A 19084-nucleotide genomic window follows, 5' to 3' on the forward strand; every position below is an offset into this window, starting at 1 on the left:
TAATGTACCCACCTGAGCTCTCTTACTGACATACACATTTGGAGACTGCTTTTTTGTCTCTGCATTGGACATGCTTCATATTTTCCATCAGTCTTTGGTTCTGGCTGTACCTGTTTTTCAGATTGGTACCTTATGGGGTTTTTTTTCTCCCAGTTATATGCCTCTTTCATCCCTCCTTTTCTGATTCTGCTTCTCTAGCTCCTTGTGACTGTTTCTGCTCCCTTTTTGCTCTGCTTCTTGTTACAGTCCACGCCACATTTCTTTTTTTCCCCACTTGCCTCCTTTCTTCTCTGCATTCTACAGAGCTAAGGCTGAAAATGTCTTTTCTACCTCCTTTGCTTGCTTTTCCAAAGAGATCTTTCTGTGGAGCAAGTTTGGGAACCACTGCTCTGTGCTTCCTGTTCGTTTTTATTCTCCTGACTTCTGAGCTCTTCCTTAGTCTTTCTTTTCCCAGAATATCTTCTAAACACCTCTCCTCTGCCAGACACTGACTCCCCAGTACCTGTCTGCCCTTCCATCAGGCACCAGTGGGACTCCTGATTCTTTTTTCTTTGCCTGTTCCTTGTTCCTGTATCCCAGCACATCTTCACTCTGCTGCTGGAAAGGGAGGAAGTGGGAAAATTGGTTCCTTCACCTGCACTGCATTAACTTGCTGGAGAGGATACCTCTCTCCACTAGTGAAGTGAAAAATTTGCTGGGCTGGGTCCCTTCCTCTTCCTGCTGGGATTCACTCCCTTCCTCCTTTCTCATGGATCATTACTGTGCCAAGTACAAACCAAGAACAGGTCAGGTGGCAGAGCAGACCCCTCTGGGGCAGTCGCAGTGGGTAATGAGTTGGGTTGCTGAATCAGAAACCAGCTCTGAGGTGGAAATCCAGCCCCAGCTATCAATGCCAAACGCCCCATTTGCCTGTTCCTGCCTTCAGAAATCCCGTCTGCTGTGTGGGGACTCTGCTTGAGAAAGGAATAAAGAAACAGCAGTGTGGGAGAACTGCGACCTAATATACGCAGAAAAAGCCAGATTTCCCAGAAAAAGCCTAATCCAATCTTTAAAACATGGAGAGCAGTGTTATAATAAACTGCTGGCGTGAGCCCTGAATCTTACTGATGTTTGTGTCTGCACAAGTATCTATGACAACAAATAAATCTACTGTTTGGGAAGTGTCCTTGAGAACATCGGTGGGGGGCTGTGCATTATGTTGGTATCACTTAGCATTTCCAAGCTGTTAATTCTGAAGTATTACTGTAGATGGGTATGACTACGTTAGGAAAATGAACTGATTAGTTGCAAGATTTTTCTTCTTGCTTATAAGTGGGACCAGCTCAGTATAATGCTATTTACTTTAGCTGATTCCAGACTTTTTAGGCATAGGAAGGAATGAATATTTTTAGGAGCTTTAATACTAAGCAGGAGTTTAAACTCAAGGTCAGTGGACTTTGTGAGTTCCTTTCAGACATTTAAGAAAGGTAGGAAAGTGAACCTAACCTTAACTTGCTATAATGGTCGGTTTTCACTATGCAGTGCTACAAATTCAAAAGCAGAAAGCAAACAAAACCAGACAGTTTAGATGCTGAGCGTTCAACTTACAATATGTAGCTCTGAAAATGCCAGTCCAACTGATTTAGGTTTTTCCAATAAGGAGACAAGTTGAAGACATCATTTTGCCTGTGCAAAACAAAGGTCCAACTGGATCTATCCTTTTGATCCCAAGACACAGCACAAGGAGCTGCAGTGTGACAGTGATGGGTCACTACCATGAGTCCTTTGGAACATGGCGGTGATGGATCAGTGATTGGACTAGATGATCTCTCTGGTCTTTTGTAACCTTTATGACTCTATAGTTCTATTTATCTGTGCTGTTCCTGTTCTAAGTATCCTGCTGTTCTACCTCCACAGGCTGAGCCAGTAGGCTCTAGACAATTTTGCTTGTAGCCTACAGTTGCTTGAATGTTTAGAGCTTTACAATTGAAAAGGCAGAAACTGGGGTTGTGAAATGGAGTGGGGAAAAGGTTAAGTCTGTCTGGACAAAGTATTTGAGAAGTGAATAAGTTGAAGAGAGAAGTGGAAGAGGAGAGATTGGTCTGAAGAAGAACCTTGCTCATTATGGCTTTGTAATGTGTGACTGTTAAATCTGAACGAGTTTTTAATGCCACTAATGAATAATTTATATGGAAGCACGGTAAGAGGTGTGCAGTGCAAATCATGCCACAGTGAGAAGATGAATATGTATCTGCAGATGCTAGAAGCGTGGAGTGCTCCTGCAAGAAGCCCCTTATCTTGCACTGGTGGTGAACTGGTTGGAGAGCAAGTCTTTGTGGTGCAAGAGTATGTATCTCTGCCTGTAACAGCCTCCAAGCAGCTCTGATTCTGACAGACTTGCTCATTAAGTACATGGACCCCTCTCTAGAAGCTAATGGGAAGCTTAGAATAATGACCAAGCTGCGTTAAACAGTATCAGGATCTGACCGCATATTTGGTAACGAGAAGTCAGTCAGCAAACTGTCAGTCAAAGGAGAGGTCATCCAGGGAAGGTTGTTAACAATGTAGTGATTTAAGATATCTGAATATCTATTTGGAAGGGAATAGCAGAGTTCGGAGAGCTGGTGCAGATATGTTTATGTGCAGCACTGGTGAGTAAATCATAGGCATGAGGATGATTTGTTATGCTGGGACTGGGAAATTGACTTGTACCTGAGATGCTTTAAGAATCTTATTTTTGTTCCTTGATCATTTCAAACTTTTGATAGTTCACTGAACAAAATGAGAAAATAAGGAACAGCAGCAGAGTCCTTTGCATATGTTTTTAATCACTGTGTAGAGCTGGTAATCATTATAAATTTAAGTGTAAATTCAAGGAGCCTTATGAGAAAGGGAAGGCAATGTATTTCAGAGTTTGTGATGATTTAGAAAGCAGAGCTAGCGATACTATCAAGGCCTCTCTGGAGGCCTGACACCGGGGTTCAACTGGTCTTACTGTTTCAGATACCCGCTGCCAAGATTTATCTGTGTTTCACCACGTATGAGAAATATATGGACACAGGGGCTTCCGCCTGTTCCCCTCAAAAGCCATCAAGCCGCCTCCATTAATGTCAGTGCACTCGTAAATTGTTTGCTTGCACCAAAGTAGGCAACTCCTGCCACTGCACAGGAGCTCCCAAAGGTGTCCCATGCCTCCTGTAAATCCATGGGCATCCAATAAAGTAGATTCTGTGCAGATGGACTTAATCAGTTGCCTCTCCTCCTTTGGAATTAGAGGGGTTCACACTTCTAAAAGCAGAGTTCTCACAAGCGAGAAGGAATGAGGGCTGTTTTTATTAATGGCTATCAGATCTGGGTAGTTGATTCCACTCAAAGGGAACACAGGTTGCAGAACTGTGGGCTGCTCTGGCCTTGTCGACATCCTGTTCCTCTGCTAATCTTGCTATTTAATCCTCAGCACGCACTCTCTGCTCTCCCCCTCATGCACAAACAATCCTCTTGTTTATGATAACTTATTTTCCCTCTGTGCAAAGAAACCTGGTGGGTTATTTGTTCTGGTACTCCTCCGGTAAGCCAGTGATGCATTTGCATTCCATTCCCTCGCTTCCCTCTAGCCCTGGCGATGTCTGCCAAAATTAGTCAATAGACAACAACACAGTGGAAGCTTTAAGAACATGTCAGAAAAGGCTTGAACATTACCCATTAATGTTTACAGCTCCTAATTATGTTAATCAATCACTCCTAGAAGTTGCCTCACCCTGGAGCCCAAAGGCAGGAGTTTAGTTCTCACAGATATGCACTCAGATTTGGATAGCAGAGTGGCTGCTTGCAGCAAAGAGCTCAGCAAGGATGAGCTGCCACATTATTTATGTGGGGTGGACAGGTTCAGCTGCCTGAGCAATGTGCTGTCGTGGCTGCCTTACTCCTGTTGGATCATGAAGGTTGCTTTGGCTGTCTACGCAAAGAACAGCCAAGCATCTGGGTGCAGGCTCAGCCATGGCCAAAAAGATTGATGTTATGTTCAAGCTGTTGCTGAAGAATGGCCTTTTGGCACTGGAGAAGGGCGCGCAGAGAGCACTTTGTACTAGCACTAATTATTACAGTGCAGAGATTACTGCCTTTGCAAAATCAGAAGTTGTTACCTCTGTCAGAAAACAGACGTTACTGATGGAAAAAACAGGTGTCTCTTCTATCTCTTGCTTGAAGGATTTGTTAACGATAGATCTTGTCCCAACGTGAAATATGTTGTAAATTGTATTGAATTGAAACTCTGTATTAGTTGATTTAGAAACAACAAAAATATCACCTTCCTGGAGGAGAGATTTTGGCCACCTTTGTATTTTTTTTCCTTTGGCCCGTTTTTTGGCTTTTCCTGAGACTTCTCTCTTGTTCGCAGCAGGCCTGATGTAAAAACAATTTAGAAGTTTTAGTAATAAGCCAAAATTTAGCAAATGGACCCACTTAATGTAGCACTGATGTCTCTGTAGTTCTGCAGGTAGACAAAGCATAGGAACAGAAGGGAGCAGCCAAGCCCCTGCCATTCTTTTTCAGAAATTCATCTTCACAGTTCAGAGCTTGTCTTCACTCTCTGAGCAAAAGGAGAGAGCTGAGAGGAGACAATCTATGCTGGCTGGCGAGCGATTCAAAAGAAGCTTCAAGTTGTTTCGAGACATTCTCTAAAGAACTCACTTTGGGCAGGCTTTCGGTGCACAAATACAGTTTAGTGGGGAAATATCCATGGTAGGTGGACAGCTAGACTGGGTGATCTTGGAAGTCTTATGCAACCTTGATAGGTAGACAGATGGACTGGGCAATCTTGGAGGTCTTGTCCAGCCTTCATGATTCTATGGTACGTTTCTCCAGGAGAAATGCCTTTTCATAGGTGGCTGAGAAGGAGGAAATGCATTTCCAAGAGTAACAGGGCATAGTAATGGCAGAAGACTGTGATTAAGAGTCTGGTGATATCTCTGGTTGGTTGTATTCCAAGGATTTCCAGACTGAAGCTTGCACTTTGAAAGAACTGTCTGCCTTTGTGGCTCGTTACACAAAACCTAGTTATGAAGCAATTTTCCAATCAGCTGCTTGTGAACTGCTGCCATATTATGTTGAGACTGCATTCCATATTCCTTGGTTACTTGGAAAGCACTGCTGGCAGGCCAAGGGCGTGCACGTACCATAAGGCAGATAGGACTGATGGATGCAACGTCAGCTCCTGCAACCCAGAGCTGAGGGAGCGTGGCGGTGAGGCCAGTGCTTGGCACAGCTGAGGTGTGATCTGTCTCTGCCCTGTTGGCAGGACGTCAGCACTGATGAATTGCCAGGCAACTTTCACACACGTCAGGATTGACTTCATGAGGAGCAGTGTGTGCAGAGTGTGAAATGCAATACAAGCAGGGCCTGACACAAATATTTTCCCCATTATGTGGGGTTTCAGAGCAAAACCTTTCTCTCCATTCATCTTCCTCCTGTCTCTCCATTGCTTACCTCTGCTGCCCGGGGAGTCCCATGAACGGACCCATTGGCAGTACATTCAGCTCAACAAAACAGCCTTGTGAAAAAGGGAAATATAACACGATCGCTTCCTATTTCTTTCTCCTTTCCTCTGCATCAAAGGCCGGGCTGGCTGTCAGGAATGTTCAAAATGAATAAATAAAGCACAGGAACCCCCTGCTTCAGACGGAGTCTCATTCACTTGCTGTGAAGCCCGGCCAATTCCTTCGCTGACAGTGCTCGAGTCAGCAGGCAGAGCAAGAAGATCATTCAAAGCTAATCAGTAAAGTGTAAACCTATTATGAGAGCACATTTACCCCTCGCCTCCTCCTTCCTCTAGAAAACCAATCCCCAAATCTGTGGGAATAACACGCCACGTACATAAAAGTTGCTATTACTTAGATCCCCTGTTATTAGGTCAGTGATGCCACTGATGAAATGCTCCCCAGAGCCCCGAGCAGAGGCACATAAATCCTGCAAGAAATTCACGGCGTAATTTGTTACAGCTAGAGGGCATAAGATGCATTACAGCAAAGCCTGCGTGTTAGGCTCTCCCCTGTGATTCTCGAGGCTATCTCTGGTAATAAAAACCTCATCTTGATTTCTGATCCTTCATATTGATTTCTGTCAAAGGCTTTTCTTGGAAAAAGACAGTACGGCATTTTTTCATGTAATCAGAGGATCCTTCTATGCACTTCTCTCCGCCCCCTGTTTTTAATATAGAGACGAATCCAAGAAATATTGGTTACCTGGGGACTGTGGGCATATGCAGTGGAGAAGACAGTGAGGACAGCTTTTGCATATACAGTGCAACACCCTGAATGTGAAATTAGAGAGAAATGTTTCTGGTCTGCAATACTGCAGGAAATTGAAACTAAAGCCCCAGCTATGCAATTGCTGTATTTTTAATATAAACCCCTGTTATTAATATAACGAGTAGAGTCTGTGGGAGCCCTTTGATTAAAATCCAGGCTCAGAGGTGTATAATCACAGCAACTATTAATTTTTGGAGTATTTGCACTCCGTCTTGGGTTGTGAAATGACTGACTCCGCTCCTTTTCCCTGGTGCAAAGCAAGTGGTAAATATTTATAGCAATCATCCTTACGAGAGGAGAAACTTTATACGTGCTCATTGCTTTTGTAACTTGATAGCAGTGGTGCTGAAAGACAACACCTGCTAATTGTATTTCCCATCACATCCTTTTCCTCTTGAAGGATAAAATATGGAAGTTTGGGTTTATTTTTCTAGCACATATAGCAAAATTCACTCAAAAGAATCTTTGTTCCCTTTTAGCTATCTGTTTATTTAATAGACTATGGAAAATGTTAAGCTCTGTCAAAAAGCCTCATTAAAGAATAATTTATAAGCTGCATTTAGATGTTCATCTTGTAGGCTAGCTTAATGGAGAGCCAAAATACATCCTGGCAGGTAATAATTAATGTAAACCTTGACACTTCAGATCTGCTCTGCCATTCATTGGCCAGGCAGGAGCAAGTCACAGCCAGTCCTGCTAGTTCTGCAGTGTCTCTGGCATTCACCATGCTGAAAGCTTGGCTATGTGTGACACACGTGCTTCCCATGTGCTGATCTTTTACCTATTTTGGATGCAAGCAAATGTGTCTGCTGGGAGAACTATTTTGATCACCTAAATGGAGGCCTCCCATGAAGAGGAGCTTCATAGCAGGCAGTTCTCTGACTTCTCTCTGTGCCAGAAAGTCCTCGTTACTCAGCCAGATTCAAATGAACTGAAATATTGGGTGATGTCCAGCCTTTGCTGAAACTGATGGCAGCTCTCCCACTGGCTTCAATAGGGGCAGGATTCTATCTGCCATGTTGTTAAGTCATCAGAGTAGATTTTATCAGTGAGATCTGTCTAGTCTTGGCTGAAAAATGCCTTACTGATTTTTAGAGAAGATGAGGGACAGCTCATTTAAAAGAAGAGAGTAACAGGGATTATGATCAAAAACGCCATGCTGACTGCCACAGGTCTGTCACTGTCGCTGTGCCATCAGAGATGACCCCACATGTGGGCACACTACATAATTGCCATAATTGGATACACAGCTTCTCTTTAACTCTGCTCCATTAAAATGATCTGATTTGGGTTAATTTTTACAGATTTACCAGATTGCTTTGGGTGGGTGGGTGGAGGAGCAGTTCTGACCATGGTCATAATGCAGGACTGAAGGGGAGTTGTTTTCTCAGCCTTTCCCAGTTGCAGTAGAACAACTTGCCTTTCTAAAGGCTTGTGTACAAGCAGCACTGTCACTGATTAACTCTGCATGCCTGTATATCTTAATCCCATTTAATAGGATCACTTGCTCTGGAAAAGCATACCCATAAAGCTATCCAAGAACAGTTAATGTGGTGCTTATATTTAAACACCAGCTTTAATCTTTGTTAATTTTCAAGTCTAGATGAGATTCAGGACTACTGAACCTGACTAGATCAGACCAGACAACCTACAGGGTAGTTAAAGAACTCCTTTAATCACTTATTTATATGCTGGGATACTGACTGTGTCTTCCTACAGTCTTGAAGCCTCATCTGAAGTTGAGCCCCTGGGTCCATCTGGGATATAAATTTAACAACAGGGTCCCATTTTGCCTGTAAGACTTATTGAATAAGAAGGATCAGCATGCAAACTCCATCTTACATCTTGGGAGTATTTCACAGATACACCTATTTTTGATGAACAGCTCTTTCAGTCATTTCTCTCTGCCTCCCTCCACCAAGCATTTGCTTCAGCTTCCTCCAAATGACTGTCTGGATTGGCTAGGCTCTCTGGCACTGTTTGCTGTTACTGTCCTAGTAGGGAGGATTTTACTTTTAATATCTTTTAATTGTCTTTAAAGACGTTTATCTTGGAACTTTGGGGCCCTGCTTCTCACTTTGCATGTACGTAGTGACTCACTGGATGGTATAAATCCTAGAGAAAATTACTTGCATCATAAAAACGGTCTATATTCCTTAGTACAAGGCCTTACAGTACTGCCCTATTAAAGCTGCCCATCTCCAACTTCAGCTAAAGTAAACTTCCTGAGAAACTGTAGGTGTCAGCACTCGGTTTAGAAAGGTGTAAGTATGTGCTTAACTCTGCTGAGACGTGAAGTTTCACTGAGATCAGCAGCACTGCTAAATAAAGCTTCGTTTGGGGGAGCGTCTTCGAGGTCAGGCCTCAATTACAAAGGTCCTTCAGGTTGGCACAGGCTGCTTGATAACGCTGACAGCAGGCACCTGGGCTGCAGGACTGGATATGTGATTTGCTATAGAAAGAATTGTATTTCTGTGTCATGGCAGACTGCATTATCTTAAACCTTATGCATTCAGACATGTAAAAAGCCAGTGTGCCTAAACTGTACACATGCTTCATATAATTACAAAGCTAGACTGTATGAGGAGTTACACACTGGTCTGGTTTCCCCAGTTATGAGCCCTGCTGCTCAGGATCTCAGTTCTGCAGGTGCTGCTTGCAGCAGAACAAAGATCACCACCGTAAAATGGATTTGTGCAGCCTGTAAGAATGATACAACCACGCTCCTTGGAGCAAATGGTCTCCTTGAGGGGTAAGTGTTTATCTCTGCTCACCGACACTCGATGAAGCACTGGCTGATCTGATCCTGGAGAGTTTCCCTGATGTCGAGCCCCTCTGTTTCTCGCAGCTGTTCCTTGATGAATTCCTCCTCGTGTCTCCCCTGGACCTCACCTTGCAGGGCACCTTCTTGCTTGGTGTGCATCTGTGGGGTACTGTGAAGGGCATTCAAGTGAGGAGGAAAGCTCTGAAAACAGGAGGAGAAAAGAAAAGGTACGGTGAGAAGAAACTTTAATACACACCAGAATGCCAGGTTGACAGTGATTCTGAGCTTAGGGCTGAATTTATTTGCGGGAAGGCAGGAAAAAGCCCTGCTCTCATAAGAAGTGCCTGGATGCACACAATGGCCTATTGTTGGTGTTTCAGCATTAATTAACAACGTTGCAATGTACAAAAACAACCCTTTCAGCTGTGGGATCCCCGTATCTCAATGAGACAGGTGAGAAAGCTGCTGTTCTGCAAATGCCAGCTTTATCCATGTCAGAAGGGTGCCAGAGGTTTTTAATTGAGTTTTCAAATGTTTGCACTTCCCAGTGGTACTTTTTAATTAGCCGGTATTGTTTTTAATTTGTTCACTTAAAGTTTTATATGCTTGGTCATCGGTTTCCTGGTATTTTGTTGCAGCTGATAATATTCCTTTAGGAAATCAACTTCCTTTGAGGAACAAACAAACAACACAAAAAGAATAAACAGCCTCCCAAACACTGCAATAAAAATCATGGCTCCCCAAGTTTCCCATGATTTGATAACCTTGGCAAGAAGGACTCCTAAACCAGCCTTACAATAATAATTTCTGCTCCGTGATTGATTTTACATGTGTGCTTTAAGAGAGATAAAAATGAAAGTCTCTCTGGTATGCAAATACAGAAGCATGAAAAATACCATCTGTGTGGGTGGCCCGAAACTTTGCATTTTTCAGTTTGCAATGGTTGATAAAGTTAATGTGTTCCCAGTGTTTTATGAGCCATTCTCACCTTGGAAGGTAAAGAAAAATGGATATTTTTTAGCAATGTAAATTAGCTTTGAGTTTTTCAGTAATTCCAGAACAAAGTAATTCCCACATACTTGGGATGGACAGATGTTATATGACAGTGTGTGCCAAACTGAAGAATGGGAAAGAGGAGAAAATGTGATAAGCTGTTTTTGTGATGCTATGTATTCTCCTCTTCAAAGGCAGTGGATCATGTATAGGTGGCAGCAGATGTGAACAAAAGCCCAGGTCTGCATTTCTGTCCTGGCTTCCACCTTCAGAACGTATCTTTAACTCAACAGATCTCAGACTAACTCAGTAACACCTTCTACTCACTTTGACTCTGAAAATGTGTTTTCTACTGTGCTGCAAGTCCTAATTCCAGAGGACTCCCGCAAAGACAAGAAAGCTTCTATCAAAGGTTTGGCCAGCTTACATTTAGGATCGGTTATTCAGTTTTTTCCATGCTTCAACCAGCTTCCAAAAATCACTAACGAGTGCCAAGCAAATTTGGTTTCAGAAAGTATACAGTGGGTTTGCACACTGTCCAAAGAAAGCGTTAGAGGCCCCATTCAGGAAAGCAGTTTACTGCCTTCCCTGCATCTGCAGTGTGTGGAAAAGGAATTGGTCAAGGCCACCACTGAGAAAATATTCAGACAGAAACAAGAAGAGCAGCATGCTTCAGAACAGCAGCTGCACTTGCTCTCTGTCTGAATATATGACCCAAAGATGTTTGCCTCTCACCCTGAGATGTTATCTTCACTCATTTGTCACGTTCTATAGTCATCAAGTGTTTCCAATTCTTCACTTTTAACAGCAACTCTTTTAAAGGACAGCACAGCTACTGTGAGCACTATTTATTTGTATTTTACTTGCAACATTAAATGAACTTCTGGGACCCATGGGGCTTGCTTTCCAGATTGTTATCTAGAAGCAAGATTCACTTCCCTTCCATAGTTCCCCACTCAACTTTTAGTTCCACTAGTGTAATGCTTAAGGGACTATGCATTCCCAGCAGAGTGCTGTGGCCCAGAGGTACTGGTCCCAATGCTGCTAATGAAGAGATGAGCCAGCTAGAGCCAACACAGCTATTCCACGTCTTTCTACACTGCTATGGCACAGCCTGAACAGACATTGTGTTATGCTCAGACAACCTAACTAGCTGCTCGCTGGGGAAAGTAGAGGGAAGGGCTGTTTATTTAGAAGTATGTTTTCCAGCATTTCATGCTGAAGATATGTGAGTGGATAAGGGAAAGAAATCTGGGAATGGAAGAAACGGACTCAGTATTTCCATGAGCAAAGATAGCTGTGATGAATGCTGGAGGTATCCTCGGCGATCTTATCCTGTCCTATCTCCTTTGGGAGGCTAGAAGAAACAGAACCAGTGATGAGGCTGAGGCAAGTCAGTGCAAGAGGCACAAAGGTATCTTCAGCTTTAGGCTGATTTGCAGGTGGTAGAGAAAGACAGGCTTCTCTGTGTGAGTTATGTGAACTCTTAAGGGTGAATTTTCATGAGATGGCTCATTGAATGAACAGCTGATTGGCACTGGAAAGGGCCAGTTCCCCCTCCTCCTTTTCTGCTGGCTGTGTGGCCCCTACCTTCTCTTTTTTGGGCTCTAACACTCAGCTGACCTTGCAGTGAACCAGACCAGCTGTCTAAGAAATGGGAAATAATCTCCTTTATCTTTTCTCTCCCCCAGGTTAATTCTCTCTCATTATAAAGAGGTGAATCAGTCAACCAAGGAGGCAGCTGAGAGCCAGAGCCATCATAAGGGAAGCGGTGGGCAAGCATGGAACAATGTGCTGAGCAGGACAGTCATGCAGCAGCACAGACAGGAGAGCATCCATTTTCCTCCACCTCTGAGCCTCTCCTTCACTCAGCTTCTCTTCTCAGCTGCTCTCCAGTCAGCCCAGAGGGAGCCTTTGATGGCTAGCTGCTCATCACTGCAAGTTTACTGCCCACATATCTTTCATCAGTGCCAAAGTCAGATGAGGTAAGAACTATTTAAATTGGCAAGAACATGCCCATGTGAGCAAGACCAGAAGCAGGGGATTCTTATCTCTCAGTGAACTAATACAGACCACACCTATGCTTGAGTCATGAAGCTGGTGTGGACACAGTCCAGCTAACTCTAAACTAGCTGATTCAGATGCTAATGGCAACAGAGCTACAGAACATGCTCTAGTCTCCAAAATCCATGCAAGGCCTCTACCTGTCTCGTCTCCATACAGCTATCAGTGCATCAGCTGCAGTCAAAGCTTTAAGGCTGAACTACAGACATGTCTTTCCAGAATGGCTTATGAAGAGATGCTCTGTTGCATTTGCCCTCCATTTTCTTCTTTTCTTTGTTTTGTTTTACTATTATAAGACAAAATAAACCACTTCTACCAATGACAGTCCAGCTAACCATCTTCAACAACTCATTAAAGAACAGGAAGGTTGATACGGCCTCATTCTCATTCAACCGTCTTTTCTTCCAGTCCCATTCCATCCTTGCTGTTAGTATTTTCTAAATTAGGGTGTGCTCACTGGTCACTTATTTACATGGATGAAAAGGCTGCTGCTGATGTGAAATGTGCTGCTGCTTGATTGCTTCCATTGCTGGGAGAGTGGAGCCAGCTCAGACCTAGGCAGGCAGATAAGCTGAGTTCATGGGGAGGAGGCTATGGACTGGAAAGGAGCCAACAAGATAGTATGACATGGCACAAGGTACAAAAAGACACTTGATCTGACTGGGAAGCAAGTGGCAGGCAAGCTGTTGTGAGTAATGATAGAGAGAGACGTTCATAACAAATGGCACCCTTTGAAGCAGGCCTAGCGATGGACATCCAGTTGGCCAATGGGGGTCTCCCGTAGTGCAAAGCTCTGGAAATAGCACACACTGAGTCAGATGGGTGAGAGAGAGCATGGAAAGAAGAGCAGATCTGGTCATGACAAATGAGTCCTGAAGGATTCATGGCAGTCTAATGGGAACATATGCAATGCACTGTGTTTATGAGTAGAGACTGGGAGGGCTGCACATGTAAAGAACCAAGAGCTGGCTTCTGTTCTAGGGGAAGAGGAGGAAAGCACTGAACAGCTGTGAGGAAATCATGCCACAGCTATCTGATTTTAAGGGCAATTTTACAAGTGAACATACAACTGGCCTGACTCTTCCTTCAGTTACTTTGAAATCAATGCAGTTATGTCAACAAAAGCTGAACTAAACTTGGTGTTCCTCTGGATCTTCCCAAGCAAACTCCAGCTGGTGGGGTATGAAAACAAACTGAAGAACTGACAGAAAATGGGAACAGGAAAAGTATCAATTTCATTTAGTAACAGGAGGAGAAAGGCGTTGACACATGAGGAAACATCAAAAGAACTTACGTACATGTGGGCTAAGAAATAAAGTTGGTAATATCTTAAAAACTGCTTCCTTGACCTGTCCGAACTGATCCAAGATTACATCAGGGTGTGGAAGACCAAGAAACTGAATCAGTGTTAGACTATTACCTACACTCTAACCTGAAGATGAAATAGATAAAATTGGAGTAAATTTAATGATATCACCTAAAAATAGAGACTCCAGCTGCAGGAGCTGCTGAAGAGATATAACAAGATATCCAGATGATATCAGTTTAAAAATGATGTAATTGCACCATTGTTTTAGCTGTCAGTTCTCTGCCATCTGTTGTGCATTTGTAGTGCATTTTCATAGAAAAGCTTTTTTTTCTTTTGTCAGATAGACTCAAACCAAGGAAAGGAAACCAAGTCCATCTGGGAGCCTACGTATGAGAAAACACAGTTTCCATTTTCTTGCTTTGCAGTTAAAGAAAGAAAATTGCTAAGCTTGCTTTCTTTTGTCCACTGTTCTTGTGCTGATCACAAAAGTCTACGTTGCCCTAAACCTCTCCAGTTTCAGAGTTCAAGCTATCCCTACTCCTGCCCCAGTTGTGAGGAGGCAACTGCAAAAGGTGAGAAGTGTGTGTTCTCTCATCAAGGAGCAGACGTCAGAAGGAAGTATGTCTGAAAAATATTGGTCCATCCAATAATGGAAGAAATAGGTACTGAAAGGGCAGAAGCTGTGCCAAGACAGATGGTCAGTGCAAAAGGATGGCTTCAAACAGCTCCATCAGGAGTGTTTTCCTGCTGACCAGTCTCTGGCCTGTGCCTTGCAGCACTGCAGACCCACTTTCCATGTGCCCATATACTTGATCTGGAATTCTAAAGTGTTGTAAAGAGACAATTTGATGAGGGCAACTTTGCAGCTCTCTATACTTAATGTGAATGTTAAGGAAGACAAAAGGCAATTTATTTCTAACATCGCTTCTCTCAGTGCCTCTAATGTTTCTGCTTCTGAATCAAAGGGAGGCATTCTATAGTAAGACACTAATAAATAGCTTTTCCTTGGGGGAAGAAGTATTTTCCCATCTTTAAGAAATTTCTTTGGCCATGTGAAATTCAAATTTGTTAACTTGCCCTGCAAACAGCGACTCATTTAGAAACAAATTACAAATATTAGATGGAGACAGTGAACTTGATAATGCAGTGCTGCCACATCAGTTGTAGAATAATGCATCTTAATGAAGGCTTCCCATGTGAATAAACCATTATATTTACAAGCTTTTCACAGTTAATGACCCAGAACTGGATAACGAAACTCACATTTTTAGTGTGGTCCTCTGTCAGCAAAAGTATACATATTAATAATTGATGTTGCTGTGAAAATAGGGCATAATAGGAAGATTCTTGAGTTTCTGGGAAAATAAGACTACATGGTCCATTAACTTAAAATGCTTATCTAATGTTTGATGGGCTTTGTCTTTAAAATCCTTGTTCAAATTAATAAGGCAAAATGGACGTTTGTCTAAAAGAGAATTTTATTTCCAACTCATCAGTCACAAGTACACTGATGAGAGAGCTGTTTGATCTTCTGCTCTTTATTCCTTCTCCCCTTCTCCTCTACAAAGAGAATGTAGGTTTTACCAAAGTGAAAGGACCCACCAGCAGAAAGAAGGAGCAGTTCCCTACGCATTCCAGGTAAGCCTATGTGATGAAAGCCTCTCTGCATATTCTCCTTCACACTTAGGAGCCCAATTGCGTAGATCATTCTTTCCTAGCTTGAAATGTCTGCCTTTCTGCTTAGTCAGCTCAGCAACTTTTCCCAACACAGACTGCTTTATTGTTCATTATAAAACACTTAGAGGTGTGCAGGCTGGCTGAACATGCTTAAGGCTAGAGTTCTACATCTAGGAGGCCCCATACTGTGGAACTAACTGCTCTTCAATTGTTCCATTACAGCTGCACTTACAAGGAAAGATAGTCTTCATTCCAGTGAAATAAATACATTTCATTCCATTTCACATTTCAAGGCTAACACTCATATGATGCCTGAAAAGTGGATTTACTGCAGCTTTTATACTGGGTACTTAATTTAGAATGGTTTCTTTTCTTAGTTCTGAAACAGCACAGCTGAAAGATGCACTGCGTGGTTTTAAGGGACTTTTTCACTAATTGTTTTGCTACAGACAGCATTGTCCAAGTCTGTAATCCTTCAGCAGATGCAGTCATTGAGTAGCATTTTGTTGCTTCAGACGTAGCAGAGTTTGTTTCTCCAGAGGACTTTATTTGCCAAGCAAAGCAAGTATTTTAAATGGTCATTTATATTCATGAGCAGCGAAAGTGAGATTTTTACATTTGAACTACACAGACAAGCAACTCCTTACTAGCAGATGAAAGGAATATTCTACCTAAGCAGCTGGGGTCTTGCTCTTTGCTAATTTATCCTGCTGAATTTTAAGCTGTGATCCAAAATCTCTATGGAAGTTTAATAGATGAGTTAGCTGTGCTGTTCCTTTCTTGTTTTCTTGTTTTGTCTGGCTGCAGGAAGGATGTGTTTCAAAGAGGTCTCTTGTCTGATGAAAATTGTGATCGTATAGGTTCCATGCTACACAAATGGTGATAGCCACATCAATTATATGGCTGAATTCCTAAATTAGGCGCAAAAGAGGAACAACTAAACAAAATGTATTGCATTCATTAAAGCTTCCCTACTATACGATTCACTTCAATGGCTTTCCCAATTAAAGTAATTGTCATATGCATTCAAACAAAGCATTTGTAGTAAGAGGTCTTGTTAGAAAAATATTGAAAAAGGCTGCTTCATAGATTTATACAATCTATAAATAAATATTGACATGTGACAAGTTTCCATAAGCTCAAAGAGCACTGGAAGTGGAAAATGCCATCTATATTCCTGGCCATATAAGTTTATGTAGTTACAGTTATGTTTATTTAGAACATATACTTGGGTATGCTGTCAAACTTCTACTAAAACTGGCAAGTACGTTTTGGACTCTGAAAGGCAGTGTGACTCCAGTCAATGAAAGCCAAATTATTCAGTGGGATTCTTGCTTGCCTGCACCGTTAGACAGGCAATCTACATCTTTAGATGTATCTGCATGCCTGGCTAAATAACCAAAGCTTTTGCTGACATCTAAGCGTTCTCTAAGCTGCAAGTATAACAAAACTCACTGTAATCTTAGGCCTGATAAAAACAGGCCTGGTATGTAATGCTACTGTGTTTGCCTACTTCCAGGAACTGAAGAAATATTTCAAGTGTTACGTATTTATGGAGCTTTCAGTTTGTCCAGTCCCATATAATATTTATTTAGCCATACGCTTGAATGTTTACACTGAAGGCTATTCCAGGAAACACTGAGTTGTTTCTAACTGGGTGAAATGAATTATATTTATCAGGAATTCAAAGAACAAGCAATGTTTGGCAGACTTTTCTCAGATATAAATAAAAGCATTAGCCAAGAAAACATGCCTAAATTAGGGTGTGCTTAAAAGAGGTAAGCAGGAGAAAACAGTTATTTAAGACCACGTTGGTCCACTCATATATGAAGGAGACGGAAGGAGGAAGAACAGTGGAAATGTTTTGTGAGAAAACCACAGATAAGCAAACATTGTGCCACTAATTGCTTGGTAAGGGCTGAAATGATGGAATAGAACAGTGTGAGAGCTGTGTACGTCAGTAGGTGTGTGTCTGAGATGACAAGGAGCTTGTGTGTATGCACATCCAAAGCATCCAGGGTTCAGTCCTATAAACTGCCTAAGCATGAGGAGCACTTGGCTCCAGTGGGATTGATTACTTGTGCTCCTTCCATGAAAACATGAGCACAGGGGATTTACAAGCCAAAAACAGATAAGTGGAAGTCTGCCAGTTTAAAAACCTCAATAATGGCACACTGAATTGGCCTGCAGTGGTAAAATACAGCAAGAAAATACAGGTTGGTTTGTAGAACATATAATGTTTTCAAGACAATATGAATGTTTTCAAGACAATGTGTCTTGCAGCATCCTTAAGCAGTGTGGCTTAAGGACTTGCTTTGCAGCATTGGTTATGGTGATGGTGCTGGGGGTAAACAGCAGTATGGCAGCAATGTCAGGAAGATCAGGAAATAGGTCAGGATACAGTTATCAAGATATATGTGCTCTTAGTGAGGCTTGCTTCTCTTTCCAAATTAAACTAGTATTGCAAATTGTGATTTATCGGAGATTTAGAAAAACATGTGCTGAGGGAATCATGCTGTTTCTGCAATTAAGCTTTAATAAATAATAATAATAATGAGGCCTTACTTGTGAGCCAAGAAAAATCTCTGGAACACAGACTTCTACTCTGTCATCGAGCAAAAGAAATAGAATCAAATTCCAGAAAACAAACATAAATTTTTCTGAAGTGAGGAGACAGTAAAGAAAATAATACTGAGTTAAGCAAAAGATTGAACTCTCCTTGTTGCACATATTTCCAGACTTAGAGATGAACTTGACTCAATTTTTCCACAAATCATTATTCAGAACTTCAAATGGTCTAGCTGTTTTTGTAAAGCACTCTTTACATGAAAGCAACACCCACATTTTTAAAATAACTATAATTACAAGAGAAATTACATTTATTGTAGTAAAAGTCAGGTCTCCTTTGGGATGGACTTGGAGTAATGGATGGCTAGAGCTTCTAATTTATCTGTGTCGTGCAGCATTAGAAAAGCAAATTCAACATATTTACACATGAAAATCTGTGGTCATTTTTTAGAGGGCTGACATGATCATACATCAAAGAGACTTGACCTTTGGAGCTCACTGTCTATCTATCAGTGTGAACCCATGCTTTCTTGCATTCATTTCCTTTGGAGAGCATGGATGGGAATGTGGCATGAAAAGTAAAAGTGAAACACAAGGGGAAATATAAAAATACCAGAAATATGAACAGATTATTTTTATTTAGAGGTATTCTTCCCTCCTCTCCCACTTACTTTGATTATATACTTGATAAAGAGTAATGAGTCTGAGTGCAGAACTGAAAACATCAATTCTCTCGCTCCTAACTGGAGGTCAGGAAATGAATTCAATCCATGTGTTTGGTTTGAATTCCCTTCATCCCTATGATCAAATAGATCTTCCTTCTCATAAAATGCAGTAGGTGGCTATTTATACCCTAGTGATCTGTTACTCCTTCCATTGGCCACTGCGAGAGGAGTGCTTGGCTGTGAAGACTTGCAAGAAACTGTTATGGGATTTGATAGGAAATTATCCCTTGTTTTGCAGATGGTATATTGCCTAATTTATTTTCAGTACATTCCAAACATTCCTCATTTTAGTCTATGCCACTTAAAATCTTTGTCTTAAAGAGAGGTAGAAACAGCAGACAAGCTCTGATTACCTAAGCTGGCCATGCTTACTGTTAATGACTAGCAGATACGAAAGGCAATAATCCATAACATTTTATCTGTATTTAACTTGGTGAAACTTAGATAAATGCACATGCTACTTCCTATGGATAAGATTTCATGGTCATTCTTAACTGATGACACATGTTTGGCAGATGTCTGCTGCAGGTACAACTATGGCTCTTTCATAAAAGCCATAACCTACTGAAGTGTAATCCCATTGCTGGCTAAGGAAATCATTCAAACTCTCTGGGAGAAGCAGAAGGCTTATTTTCATTGAAAATTAAATCATTGTTTTTCAAATGATCATTTAAGAACTATAATAAATAAACCAAATGAA

The 19084-nt window shown here is 41.8% G+C and overlaps 2 protein-coding genes across 4 annotated transcripts in view; one reads left to right on the forward strand and one right to left on the reverse strand.

Moving 5' to 3' along the window:
- The window catches only part of IQCA1 (IQ motif containing with AAA domain 1), a 91071-nt gene that overhangs the window by 58438 nt on the left and 13549 nt on the right, over nucleotides 1-19084 (reverse strand). Inside the window, 1 exon segment of the mRNA XM_019616864.2 lies at nucleotides 9059-9249. Coding sequence (XP_019472409.1) covers nucleotides 9059-9249 — 191 coding nt within the window.
- Nucleotides 1-19084, forward strand: part of ACKR3 (atypical chemokine receptor 3) — a 123587-nt gene that overhangs the window by 49054 nt on the left and 55449 nt on the right. For all 3 annotated transcript variants that reach the window (XR_002116447.2, XR_002116448.2, XR_004160246.1), the window contains exons 2-3: nucleotides 11733-13986; nucleotides 14983-15052. The gene's annotated coding sequence lies outside the window, so the exon portion shown is untranslated. The remainder of the gene's footprint in view (nucleotides 1-11732; nucleotides 13987-14982; nucleotides 15053-19084) is intronic.

This window comes from Meleagris gallopavo, chromosome 7 (genome assembly GCF_000146605.3).
Source record: "Meleagris gallopavo isolate NT-WF06-2002-E0010 breed Aviagen turkey brand Nicholas breeding stock chromosome 7, Turkey_5.1, whole genome shotgun sequence".
Lineage (NCBI taxonomy): Eukaryota > Metazoa > Chordata > Aves > Galliformes > Phasianidae > Meleagris > Meleagris gallopavo.